Here is a 14,250-nt window from a genome sequence, read left to right as displayed (position 1 = left end):
CCAACAAAGAATTTGCTTGGAAGAAAAGAAGGATGAATCATGCTATTTCTGCATAAACATGTGCTGACAACACAGAAGCAAACGTGAAAGTATCTTCTGTTTTCAGAGTTTGTTGCATGTTGTCTTAGGCATCTCAAACCCTGTTCCAGCATATAACACACAAGATACTTTACAGAAGCTCCTGCTTGATGTAAATAGCAGCAATGCCATTTATTGCTCACCTGGCTCTCCTCAGGACTCTGATATGCTTAGGAGGAGGGGGGAAAAGAGGAAACACAAATCCAAATGAAATTGGCATGCGGGGAAGAAGCTGACACCAGCTTTTTTACTGACCCCCAAAACCACATTTTCCGTAACACCACTGCACTGCTTCCTTTCTGTCAGCACTGCCACCAGGGCAATCTTACCGCACCCGGTAAAACCTCACCTCCATGCCTGCTTACAGGCCACAGACTCGCACCGAGTCTTCCAAAGGGCCCTTAGTATTTCCAGTATTACTGCTAGTCCTGCAGTCCTCACTGCTGCTTCCAAAGAGTAATTTACACTGACATTCTTACCCCAATATCTGTCTTTAAGGGCAGTGTAAAAGTATCTAGAAGCCCTGGCATGGGTGGGAGGAAATTTAGGGCATTGCATACCAGTGCAGCTACTGCAGGCTGTGCCCTGAGCAATCCCACATGCAAACTCTGGCACCGAGGCACTCCGTGGCAAGGTGCTTCTGACACTGCTCTTTGGAGGCTGCCCAAAGGTGCAACTCATATGGCCTAGCAGAAACCGCTCTGGATTCAAGACAGAAAGCCATATAGGCAGGTTAAAAGTTTTCAGAGCCCCCTTTGTTATAGGATGCAAGATTTACGTGTCTCCGTTGCATCAGCCCAGACACGTCCATTGGGAGGATATTCAGACACAAGCAACAACAGCCAGACAAAGGGTAGACAAAGAGCATAAGCACAATCGAGACATATTACGCCCACTGAAATAAATAGAGCATGTCTAAAGGCTTCTCCCAGCTGCATTTGGCACTCACTCATGGCTGGCTCTTGGGTTAGACAAAGTCAGCGAAGTTTGCACAGATGCCCAACAACTGTGACTGTACTTTCCACTTCACTGTCATGGCACTGGAGAGCCAAGCTCAGGGCAGGTGCTCTTCCCGCTACCGTCCAGGTAAGGGGCGTACATATGGGGTGGCAGCTGCGGCACCAAGAGGGGACAGGTGGGGACAGCAACATCCCCAGCCATCACCGACCTCTCCCTTTAGCCAGTGCCCTGGAGGAGTGGAGAGCCCAGCCCTGCCTGGCAGAGTCCTCAGCAGTCCTCCCTTCCCCAGGGGCGAAAGGGTTACTCTGCCCAGCTAACTCTGAGGTTCATGTGCCATTAATGATACTAAATCAGAGTCACGGAATTCTTGGAGAAGAGTGGCACCACTGTAAAGGTATCAACTTCTCCAAATCTTTTTAATTTAAAGCAATATCTTTATAATACCTACCTGTTAGGTATGTTCTCTTAAAACTTTTGTTACAAACTAAAATATGGAAATGTTTTGTGGAAGTCGGTATGGAAAACAAACTTCATGAAGTTCAGGCTGAAAATGCATATTAATCAATCTTACGCTAGTTTCTTGAAACACACAGCTAGATTCTCATCCCATTTAAGCTACCCTGAATTCAGAATAAGTGAAGATACTCTCACTCAAGCTGGCTTCACAAATATCAGATTTCTTCCATGAGTTCAAACAATCAAGGGCAAAACTTAAAGACACTTGCTTAATGCTTATCCACAATTTGTTGTTAAAAAATAAAACCAAGTATATTTATTCTGGAGTTAAAAAAAAACAACATCCCTCCAGTGGCTTCTGACCTGTTTCCAAAATCCATTAGTCAGGCACATCAAAGTCACTATCGCCAGAGAAATTGGGTCCATTTTCCCATGCTGACAAAGAGACCAGAAGAGTACTAATATCTGTAGGGCTTTTATCAGCTCACTCAACCTCCGCCTTTATCACTTCCACCAGCTTTATTTGATCTGAATTTGCAGGACAGAAAGTCCTCACTGACAACTACAGGCAATGCATGACCTAGGCAACATCTCTGCAGCGTAGACTGCAGATGCAAAGGTTCAATAGGCCAAGGTTCATTTCTGTTTAGGTTTTCTGGTTGCTCTTAAAAATTATATACAAGACTTAAAAGGTCTCAGAAAGTTATAACGGGGAAACAAAATTTCACAGTTATCCTATGATGTTTCAAGATTTTGCTCCCGAAAAAATGAATACTGAGATTGCATATAGACTGTGTATATTCTCTGACAGTCTTAAAATGCACCTTTTTTTCTGTTTACTACTGGGATTTATTATTATTTCTCTGTTAGAGTTACAAATTATCAAAAGCAGAATAACAGAGAAGTCTTTTAAATAAGGCAAGACAGATTAACACCAAATGCTCTTGAGGAAAGTATCCTCTATCAGCATGGATAACACACGCTTCTTGTGTGGGACAAGCAACCCCATCTCACAGTTCTGTCTATCTCCCATTACCCTGCTCCTGTAACGTAAAGGAGCTGCTAGGTCTTACCGATGTACAAAAGATGCAGCTGCATTCCTGAAGAGTGGTCATCTTATCCAAGGAATATTCACAGAGACATAGCTTGCAAGTAAGCAGGGGCTCCAGAGCTAACTCTCCAGCTTCTGACTCATCAGCTGTCATGGTGTCAGGACAAGCCTTCCCAGCAGAGCCCATCTGCTCATTAATGGTCCGGTCAGCCTGAAAAGAGAAATCAACAGCTGAAACATCACACAAACCATGTACTCACTTCTCATTGACCTGAGAATTTACAGCTCAGATCCATAAGAGCATGTGCTCACCCAAATGTACTACTTTGGCATCTTGGTGCCAGTCTCACGCTTCAGGCCATTCAAAATACACCAAGAAGGTGCCTGAGAGCCCACCTCCCCAAAAGGCCTGAACTTGGTCGGGTTCTCAGAGAATATTCACCTTGCTGGCACAAAGCACCTCAGTCAGGCTACTTATCATCAAATTAAAAAAACCAAACCAAACCAAACCAAAAAACCCCAGCACTCACACAGATGAGACATTACCTATGTTATATGCAACAGTATAGTGGTCAGAGCCCTCACCAAAGTCCAAGGAGCAGGGATCTGACTTGGGACAATATATTCCTAATTAAAAAAATAAACTGTGTTCATATGTACAAATATATATCACTTTGCCCTTTTGAATGAGTTTTGGTCATACCCCTCCCATCTCTATGAATCTTTCAGTCTTCGTTGCACCTGCACAGTTTCAATGTGTGCCTCCACTCCCACTTTCCATTCCGGCTGGTGGCTCGGGAGCTCTCCTGGGCAGTGGAAGGCAACAGCAAGCACAGGTTCCCATGTCCTAGGCAAGCACTTCAAACATTTAGCCTGTAACATAAGTGGTGGGTACCATGAACTCCACCTTCTCCGTGAGCTGTCACTGAGAGAGCGAGCTGGCAGTCCATCGTAAGAGGGCTGGCAAATGTATCTAAACCTAGGAGAGGGTTCCAGATTGCATGTCCTACTTCATACAGGGCTGGAGCTTAAATCCAAGAAAGTAAGAGTATTTGACATGCTGTCCTCTTTTCTGCGTTCCCTTGACTATGACAGACAGCTGCCTGCTCAGGTCCACAGCTTTTGTGCATCCCACTCCCTGGCATCCAGCTCTTCCATCTATTTTATAGGGCTCTTAGCATCTAACTGAGGTTTGTGAACCATGAACTAAGTGCAGTAGCACTTTGACGTGGAGATGCTCAGAATAGCTGTGTTTCCATCACACATTATGTCACAGCAGTGCTTGGGGAAGAAATTTCTGTCCTTTAAGAAGCAACAAATGAAAATATGCTCACAAGTAATGTTTTCTGACCTAAGCATTTGAAAACACTGTACGATACCATAAAAAATTTCAAGACCCTCATTCTTACACAGTAACACTGAAAGAGAAATTAAAGAGAATATCCTCATGCTTAAGCTGAAACAATGGAAAGCAAATTTTCAGATTTTATTTGCCTCAAAATAGACAGTGGGGTTCAGTGCATCATTTAAGGAACAGGAAAATCTACTCCCGTCCCCAAGAAACTTGGCCCGACTTCCACAGATCTACTTCTGAATACACTTAGCTGATGGCAAGACGACCTTCACACACATTTCTTACAAGCAGAGACCTGGTGGCCAGCTGCGCACAGCTGCTTGCAGCAGCGCCAAGTGAAGAGTGCAGTTCTGCTAAATCTAAAAAGCTGCATCATGAATGGAGGCTGCATGAACATGAAAACAACAGAGGATCAAGACCCGTCCATCTGCCTGTCAGATCTGGCATCTCATGAGGCAAACAGAAGACTCGAGCCCTTTAGTCCACTTCTGCTTGCCTCCCCAGCAGTCCTCAGCGTCCTCCTGGCAGGGCTGTCAGGTCACATTTGGCAGCACGTCACTGCTGCCATTTTGCAGCTCCCGGAGCAGCCAGGCCAGCTGCAGCCAGTCAGCGTGTACGCGATGTACCGGCTTGCAGTACCTGCTGAACTTCTCCCCAGAGGAAGGAATGATGGTGCTCATAGAGCTCGAGGGGTCAGCGCGTGTGAAACCTCACCCCGCAGCTCCCACCTCACAACCTGACACACAGCCGAGCCCCATCCCCAGGCCTGCCCCATGAGCCTTGTGCTCTGTGTTCACATGGGTTTGCAGGAAGGCGCTTTCTCTTCAAAAGCCATGAAACCACAACAAATCTGGCTGGAAGCACACTTTACCCCTTTTAATTTTTACACTTTGCAGTTTCCTAGCCTAGCCCGACAGAGAAGCCATCAGATGTGTCCCTTGGGATGTCTTTCCTGTAAGCACCCAGTTTTAGAGACACAAGAGTCATAGCCAAGATTCTGGCAAACAAATTCCTGGCCACGAATCCAAAGAAAACTCTCTTTAATGGCTTGCTATCACTAGTTCAAAACATATGCCATGCCTGCATTATTCTTGGCACAGTCTCCTCCTGCTACCATGATGCGCCCCACAATTTGCTCCATACGGCTGCAGAGCTGGAGCTCCAGCATGGCCAGAAGCCCTGGAAGGAAGCCTCCCGCTGAGTCAGGGACTGCTATACTCTTCTGTAATTACTGCAACAGGGTGGGGGTGGGAACAGTGAGTCACTGGAAACGCTATGGCAGATCAAGAACTACCTGTTATTTAAAACTACATGCTAGACGTTATCTCAGTATTTAGGAGAATTGTAACACATTTACTCATGCTTTTCATGCTTTTCAACAGCAGCTGCATCTGTACAGGTAAGTTACTCACCGCCACACTGCATGGACCTGACATTTCTTCACTTACATGGTAAAAGGTAGCAACGTGAAGAGGAGGGATGTACAAAAGAACAGGTAGGAGTATTTCAGGATGAGGGACTGGATATAAAACAGATACAGCTGTTTCTAAAGTCAGTGTTCTTTTTATAACCAAAAGGGTTATGACCCTGCATGCTTTTATTAAGGCAGTAGAAAGATTCAGGTGTATGACTGAGGTTTAGGGTTAGGGGCTAATTTTAGATGGCCTAAATCTGGCGCACCAGAGGATCCAGCCCCCACGCAGCCCAGGCCGGCTCACCTTGCTGCAGCCTCATTAACCCCGGCAGGGTTCAGCAAACGAAGCAAACAGGATTGGAGCCACGGAGCCAGCTGTGCAGCCTGCCTGCATGGCCCCCACAGGAGGCACCATGGCTACCAGCAACAGCACTCCCTCCATGCTCCCTAAGGGGCCAGCTGGTCCATAAGCAGTCCTCCAGGTCAGCCTGGCACAGGCAAAGCCATCCTCTTAGTACCTGAAAACCTGCCCATCAAAGAGAGGGTGGATGCATGGCCTATTTGGCCTGCTCCTTTTCCCAGAGCAAGCCAACTAGCTGGTCTCTGCTTCTGCCCACCAGAGTTGTGACTTCTGCTACTGCTGCCCAGGGAAGCATGCAGCGGGAGGAGTTAATGGTTACAGAAAAGGGTAGCCCCATCCAGTGGCAACTGGGGTCTGAAGAGAAATCAGGCCTGCAGAGGAGGTTCATTCCCATGATCAGATCAGATGGTGACAATGATGGGGAGAGAAAGACACGTATCTTCCTCCTATTCTCACCCTCTACTCCTTCTCCTATTCTTTCCCAACATTTCAAGATGCATTGTCCTCTCCCAGGCTCTCAAATCATCTTCCCAACTTTACTATCCTGGCAGAATTGACTTTTCCATACACTGCAGAGAAGCCGTGAAGTTCCACCTCAGTTGCTCCGAATTTTTATGGCTTACAGTTTGCTAGGCTTAGTCCCACAGACTGTCATTAGTTAACTATACATCCATTAGCTCTCTTTACAGTGACTTAAAATGCCTACTGTAATTACAAGTGAGTTGCCAACAGTTTAGGTTAAAAACAAAACACCTAGGATGTATGCGTCATGCAGGGGAAGAGGGAGTCACTGAAGAATGAGTTGTGGACAAAGAGGAAAAGACTATTCCATATTTGGTTATATTAATAATAGTGACCTGAAATAAAAGTAAATGGAAAGTCTCTGAAAAAAATGGACTCACATATAAATAAAGTACATTTCTGAGCACTAAGATCTTCCCTGTCATGCTCACAAACACAAATGACCGTTTTATCCCAAATAAAGCAAGAAACATATCACTGAAACCTGAATACAGCACCTAACTCCTCACAAAAACCTCCATGGAACAGCAACACGGGCTCCATGAGATGCTGTGGAATAAGGATAAACGTATCTCAGGGATGCTCTAACTTGGAGGAACATACTAGACTAAATTCTGCAGCAGCATAAATCAGTGGCAAGGCAGTGTCAAACTGGCCCCAGAGTGCATAAACACTCATGAACTGTAAAGACCAAAGATCCAAGTTTTTTTGCATACTTCTGTCAGCCACATACACGCACACACACACACAGAGCGATCATACTCCTTTTACATTGCACAGAATTTCCAGGAAATGGGACGTATTTCCTCAAATTGTATGCTGCTCAGCTTATAAGGAAGAACTGTTGGGAAGACTCATCCTTCCCTGGCTCTGACACTAACAGTGTTGATGCCATAGGATAAAGCATGACCAGAAAGTCTGAATGAATGTGAGCGAGCTATATGGGGTCAGTCCTAGGAGGGCGTAAACCACGGAGTCATCAGGACCACAGTTTGCTGAGTGCTCAGACCTGTCAACGTTTCCGTTTCCTTCATCTGCCTGCAGACAATTTTGCTGTGCCTCTGGGAGGTGACAAAGCTTTGTGCTTTCATGTAGCACTGAAATGTCTCAACACTATCCATAAGCAAGAGAACATTAGAGAGTGCTCAAAGCAGAAAGAGGAAGGGCTCAGGGGGGTGGGAAGGATAAGTACAAGCAGAAACACACGAAAGCAGTGGAGATTTTGAGCGAAATACGAAAAACACAACAAAAGCACTGGAGGAAGGAGTACAGAACTTGTCTGCCTCCAGGGCCTCCTGACACCACAGTGTCTGGAGTCTGGCTTTGAAAACGACTTCCTAACAGCAACTATCTGCTGTGCCTGCTTCTAGACAGGTACCCATTGCAAACCTTGATATTAGTGCCCTGAAGTGGAAACTATTAACTCCCTGAAGTAGGAGTGCGAGAGCAGCTGGGTGGGTGTCTGGCAGCCAGCCAAGGTCAAGCCACCACAGCTCCATAAAGGTATTAAAAATTGATGCAATCTGGGGCTGAAACTTTCCATGTGAGCATGTATTGTAAGGTAACATCCTTGTTACGATCATACAAAGGCTCATTTGAGTCTGCCCAGGTGCCTCAGACCAAGATTACCAGGCTCAAAGAACTAAAGTTACTCTGCATATGTGATAGAGCAAACAAGCCAGGCAGTCTCCTGAGCTGTAACATCAGAAGGACATTGTCTGTGTGCCTGCAATCAAGTCACTGTATGTGTCTGAACATGACTTTCACCACTTAGAAACATCACATAAAATCATGAAAGCCTTCTGCACTGAAGCTGGAGGAGAATGAATGGATTATATTCAGCACCATAAGTCATCCTTTCATTTTTCACATGCTGCATCCAATAGCAACAACAGAGTTCTTGGAGAAGCTATTTCAAGCCTTGTGTTTACAAACAATTCTGCTGAAGTTAGTAGAGCTGTACGCTTTTAGTTGAATTCAGAGTTTCAAGGAAGTCAAGAAATGTACAAACATGAGACACATTGCTCCAGGAAACATTAATGGAATAAAAAGGGTCCTTTACGTGTTTTTCCCTGCGGGCTGGCATGTGCCTGAGCCCATTCCGTGGGGCAGGGTGAGCCCTGACAGTCCCCTCTAGCCCAGCATCCCCCCAGGCTTGCCATAAGCCAGCCCCCAGGCATGGACTTGCATACATGTGGTGGGATCATAAAGAGGTTGGGGTTAGGTTTAAGGTCATGTGTGGGTCTAACACATAACATAGCACTTCCCTATGTTACAAAAACCATTCTAGTATCAAAACAAAAGTACTCACAGCACCTGTGCTAAACTCCTATCTAGTATACCAGGTATTCACTGAACTTTCTTGAAGAAACATTTGCAAGCACTGTAATTGTTTCTTATGCCCTAGAGATTTTTTTAAGTACTCCACCCATTACAAAATTACTCCAATGCCATATAAAAATCTGTTTCGACATTGTTCAGCTCAGGCTTCTGTTGTTTCCTGTAACTAAGGTTCCCCCCTTAAAAAATAAAATAGAAAAAGAAAACTACCTGAAAAACACAAGTGTTCAAAACCAATGCTAAAAATCAGGCCCTCGGAGAAAAAGAATACTTACAGAAAGATTTAAAAAATATAACTGAGTGGTATTAAGATAACGGGGTCAGATCACAGAAGATATAAACTGAGCTACGAAATTAGGACATGTGAAGACAGCTGTCAGAAACTCACATTTCTACCAACCTCAGCAAAACCTCATCATTACCAGTTTTGGTTACAAGTCCTTAGCCATCCCAGCTCAAGACAATGTTATTCAAAATTCACTTCTAAGGCAGCTTTTTTAAACTCAACAGCTCTGCACAAAGAATTAGTCTGAATCAAGTGTACTACTACTTCTGTGGTCTAATAGACTGACCACTAAAGCAGAATGCATTAATTTCTCCTTCTTTTGATACGCACTGCTTACACAAAACTACCTATCTAGTCCATACAGCGTTACTTATCAAGCAGTGATTCAGTAAAGCTGTAAAACGTATGATTAAAGCTCCAATTCAGAAAAGCCTTCATCTTCAAGAAGGACGTTTAATCATATTTTTAAGTTTGCTTTATTGCAATGAGATTATTAACAAGCTGAACAAGTACTTAGATTTTCTGAAATTGCGGTGTCAAAAAAAAGCAAGCAGATCCACAAATAGAAGGTCTAATTTTAAATATATTTTTAATATATTCAGAATTACTGCATTACATCTGTGCCTTCATACAGCAAGCAAGCCAATGACTTGATTACATGCATGTACAAGGAAAACCCATTTCTGGATTACCATAATATGCTACCAAGTATTAGAAAGAATAAAAGTATTTCAATATCTGTTCTCTTTGAGCAGGGCTTAAGAAAAGTCAGATGTGTAATATTACATGACAGCTTTCTGTGCACTGTAAAATTTTTATTTTAAGAAAACTTGTTTAAAGAACAAGCAGCCTAAGTACACATGCTGTCTGGTACATGAGAACACACTGAAGGCAATTTCTCTCACTTGTTTTCATCGGAATGCCTGGAAAAGAAAAGAGCCCTTGAGCTGCTGTTCAAGAAACACTGGCTGTATGGAGTATTTTCATATCATGCTAGCAACCAAAAAACAAATATATCAAATACTTTTAAAGGAATGTAGTGAGTGGGAAGCCTCTTCCACAAAAAAAAATGTAAGGGACAGACTGCACTAATTAAGAATATCATCCAGCTTCCTGCCAGGCATTTTTATACTAGCACTTTAGGATGCCTAAACCACACATTGAACAGCTTCCCAAATCTCACATGCACCCAATAATTTCAAATCATTCTAATAAATCAAAACATCATTAGGGCACATGTCTCCACAAGTCTTTGAGAGTACACTTGTCGGGTAACATCTCTACTGTACTGTAATACTGTGAGGTATGAATAAGCTTGAGATTTTAGAACACTGGTTCTTCACAGTAACTTCTAGCAACCCTACATCAATATGTCCTCGGGGAGTATTTTTGCAAGAAGACCATAGATATTAACTGAATATAACAAACCACTTTTTTTTTTCCAAAACAGATGTGACTGCAATTGTGGGAATCCTTTATGTGTTTCCTTGCAATACTGCTTTAGAATAAGCGAGGGGAAAAAAAAGTGGGCTTTTCCCCCTTCCATTGCTAAAAAGCAGGGGAGTCCAAGAAAAGGAAATCTAATAGCTAATGGTGAAATAAATGCTGCTACTCCCAGCTAACAGGCAGCTAGGAAAAGCACTTTCTGATTACTTAAAAACATAAACACTGAAAAAGAAATAATGCAGCCTGTTACTGAACTGAAATGCATAACCAAAACATGGTCTTCGTCTCTTTTCCGTACTGACAGGAGCCACACAATGGCAATATTCATTGAATCCATGAGGACAGGAGTAAGCCCTTCTGCGTGGAATGAAGTCAGATCATTGTATGCAGAAGCCACCACCTTCACCCAGTTCTGCTGGAACTGTGCTTGAACTAGGACGTATCAAAGTTCAGGACACAGCTCTGTCAACACTGGCAGGCTGGAAAGCCATAGCTCCCTGCACCACACCTACTGGACCTGAGTCCTGGGCAGGCCTGTGGGCATCAATTTTGGGATGACTCAGATGTATCAAACTTCCTATGCCTGAGGAGCGTGATGATGCCAGCCACAGGCAGCAGGCTATGGTGATAGGTCTGGTCCTGCAGGCAGTCAGTAGCAGGATTCCCCTAAAGTTTTATGCTCACCCTGGCAGTCACAGAGCTAAAGACAGTTGGTCAGCACAAAATGCAGTGAAACAGGCAAACTGCAGCTAGACAACAGAACTTGTGTATTTTGGCATCAAACATTGCCAAATATTTCCAAAACACATTGAAACAACAAAATTATACCAAGTGGAATTCCACGTATTGGTTACCAGGGTAAGATCAGACTCTAAAGCTTATCTAAATAACACCCCTTATTCTTAATGACACTATGCAACATCAGGTAATGCTAAGCCGCAAGGAATTTCCACCTGGTTTGGTCCACTTTTCTTTTACCTTCTTGTTGACAAGAGGCAATAAACCACTATTAAATAAAAACACACTCTTCGTGACATTAATGGCAAAAGCAAATGATAGGTCTTCCTTTCTGATCACATGAAGGCTTTTCGTAACTGTAGCATTTACTAAGTAAAAAGGAATTGAGCTTTGGGGAGGTCAAACAGGTTGATAATTTGGCTAGCTGTCTCAGCTGAAACAGGAATAGGAAGTCAGATGTAACAATTTGCCTTTGACACAGAAGAAAATGTTTATTTTTGTGAACAAGATAACAAAACCTTGTGATATGTTAACTCCTTGAGCTGGAATGTTTACAGTTTAGATAGGGCGTGTTCAGAAGATATTTGTGGCATTGGCCTGTTCTAACATCAAGGATTTTTAGAAGATATTTGTAAACACGCATTGTTAAAGTGAAAGCAATGGCACGTTATTTGACAGAGGGACCAACTTTGTTTGTTCACAGTATGTACTCTTCTTAAAAGAAACTAACTGGGCTGTCGGGCTCCTCTGGCTGGAGATGGCTCCTTTTTCAGAACAGCCAATGCTGTGTTTGGAGCAAGCAGCGTCCTGACTGCAAGGCAAGCAGGTCAAGGCAAATGTAGACATGACACAAAGCCAGGTCTCAAAAGTGACAGCAAGAAACTTCTTAGGGCCAAGGGAAGCATGCAGAGTTTGCCAGAAGCCAAAGAGCAACTCAGCTGACCAAAACAATGAAAATAATCACTGAATTCTGCAAAAACACCATATACTAAAAAAATTACTGAACACCATCTATTGAAAAAAAATTATCACATATTTAGGTATTTATTTTTAGTAGTGATGATCTAAGAAATGTTTTTTTCAGTGCTTGCAGTAAGATGATACCTTTAACATCTCTGTCATTTCATCAGGCCAAGAAAACTGCAAACTTGCAAGATTATGGTCCTATAGTCTTTGTTCACTAGAAGCATCGAGAAGCACTTTCACACAACTTTAAATTTACATCAAACAGGAATAAAAGAATAAGTTCATTTTCCCTTTATAACTATTTTTGTGTGACTGCCTAGTGAATAAAACTAACAAGTATAATGTTTTAATTTGCCCCTATCTAATCTTACAGTCAAATATGCTGCCCATTAGTATAGAAGAAACACTCTGTTCAAGGTAACCAAGATAAAACAGGTAAAACATTGAAAACTGCCCTTGATCCAAATATGTCTCAATGACTTAGAAAGCAGGGGGACACACCACCCAGTGGTAACTCCCAAGTCTTAGCTACAATGACATTCAGTGAATCAAAGACTGGGAGTCAAATCAGAAGATTAGACCTTGGGGAAGTCACTATCACTAATATCATCACTTCCCATTAAGAAAACAACATGAATAGCTACTGACTATACTGGAGTTTGACAAGAAACAACGCAGTCATTAAGAAGCAATAGCAGAGGTTTGGACCTGGACATGAGCAGGTTGTTTTGAAACTAAACACATGCATTTACTGAAGTAACTACTACTGCTTCTCACGACTGGTTACTAAACTAATCGGAGTGTATCCCTAAACCACTCCTCTGCTAGTTCCTTAATGAGCCCTACCAAAGTCAGCTGCAACCGGAGATGAGGAAAGGACAGAGCACTGAACGAACGAGTCTCAGCTCTGGCCAGATCTGCAGAGGCAGAAAAGAGAAGTAAACTCCAGTAACCATCCCCTAACTGAGCTTCTCTCTGCTTTTCCTCTCAGTAACCATGTTTGCTCTCCCTCTTTTCCAGCCCATGCATGGGAAGAGCAATGAGCCCAGCATGCTGGGAGACACCTCCTGAGAGGAGTTCTGCTGCAGGCGATTCCTTCCACATTGTCTGCTACTTTCCCAGCGCGAAGGAGCCCCATGGTGCCCATCCATCAATCAGGATGTGAATATGGGGCATCTCTAACCTCTCATAGGCTTCACATACCCGCTACTGAAAGTTGTAAACTATGCTGGAGTAACAATAATAGCTTCAACTACAATTAGTCTTACGCTCTTGACTAACTTTAACAGCTACATATATTTAAATCACCTATATATTTCCACTTTTATAAATAAACATTTTTAACATAGCACAATCTATTTTGCTCTGCATCTTATTAACTATATAAGACAAATACGACATTTTCTTGAATTTGACTCAAAAACCTTTGCAGCAGCTCGGCTGATGACACTATCACGCGATGCAATGTTGTCTCATTGCTGCCCTGTCCTCTCCCACCTGACTTTCTGCATCCACCTTCTGACTCTGTGTTTCAGGCTCTAAGCACTCAGAAGAAGGTTTTTGCCTGTACAGTGTCAAGCACAGGGAACGCAGTTAGTTTCTCAGGGGCTCCATGCAACTACTTACAAATCCAAATGGTACTACAAGACATATAATAAAGCAGAAATGTGCATCAAATGCAGTCAGAGGTTTGCATTCATCATTCCCTCACTCCAATTCCAGATTTCAACCTTCATTACAGAAGTAATTTCAAAGGAGAACAGCAACCTGTAAACATACAAGATTTCAACCTCAAGAGCCTTAGTATCTGTTAACAACTGGCTAGTCTCTGCATGATCTTAGCCATGAAGTCAAAGCCCTGCCAATGGAAGTGCTTCCAATGGCACCAACGGACGTGCCTATGTGTGCAAAGATAAGCAACTAGGAGCAGTTGAAAGAAGCTGCCCCACTTCCCAAACACTCAGAAAAATTAGTATCTAGAACATAGCACTGAAGGAACTCATAGACTTACTACAGTGTGACAATGTTACAGTAACCTTTCTAAAGATATCCTTCTGCTAGCTGGTCTTTTAATTACGACCATGACAACTAATGCTCCTCAAATAGGCATTTTGTACTCATTGTTAAGTAATTAGGAAAAGAAGCTACAGCAAGAATTCTCAACTCCTTCTCCTCTCCCCACAACTGCATGTTTTCTTCATTTGTTGGCCCATCCTCCCAAAATGTGGGAAGCTAAGTCAACAAAGGGGTTGAAACTGGTGAAGCCATGTACACTGCT

The 14,250-nt window shown here is 43.2% G+C and overlaps 1 protein-coding gene across 7 annotated transcripts in view; it reads right to left on the bottom strand.

The window, feature by feature from the left end:
- Positions 1 to 14,250, bottom strand: part of RNF144B (ring finger protein 144B) — a 97,296-nt gene that overhangs the window by 35,610 nt on the left and 47,436 nt on the right. For all 7 annotated transcript variants that reach the window (XM_087764651.1, XM_087764617.1, XM_087764626.1 and 4 more), the window contains one exon: positions 2,568 to 2,756. In XM_087764651.1, the coding sequence (XP_087620777.1) occupies positions 2,568 to 2,732 (165 nt within the window). In that variant the 5' untranslated portion in view covers positions 2,733 to 2,756. The remainder of the gene's footprint in view (positions 1 to 2,567; positions 2,757 to 14,250) is intronic.

This window comes from Nipponia nippon, unplaced genomic scaffold, assembly GCF_047370975.1.
Source record: "Nipponia nippon isolate SJK-2023a ecotype South Korea unplaced genomic scaffold, ASM4737097v1 scaffold_1, whole genome shotgun sequence".
In the NCBI taxonomy this organism is placed as follows: Eukaryota; Metazoa; Chordata; class Aves; order Pelecaniformes; family Threskiornithidae; genus Nipponia; species Nipponia nippon.
This window is presented reverse-complemented; position numbering and strand designations above follow the sequence as displayed.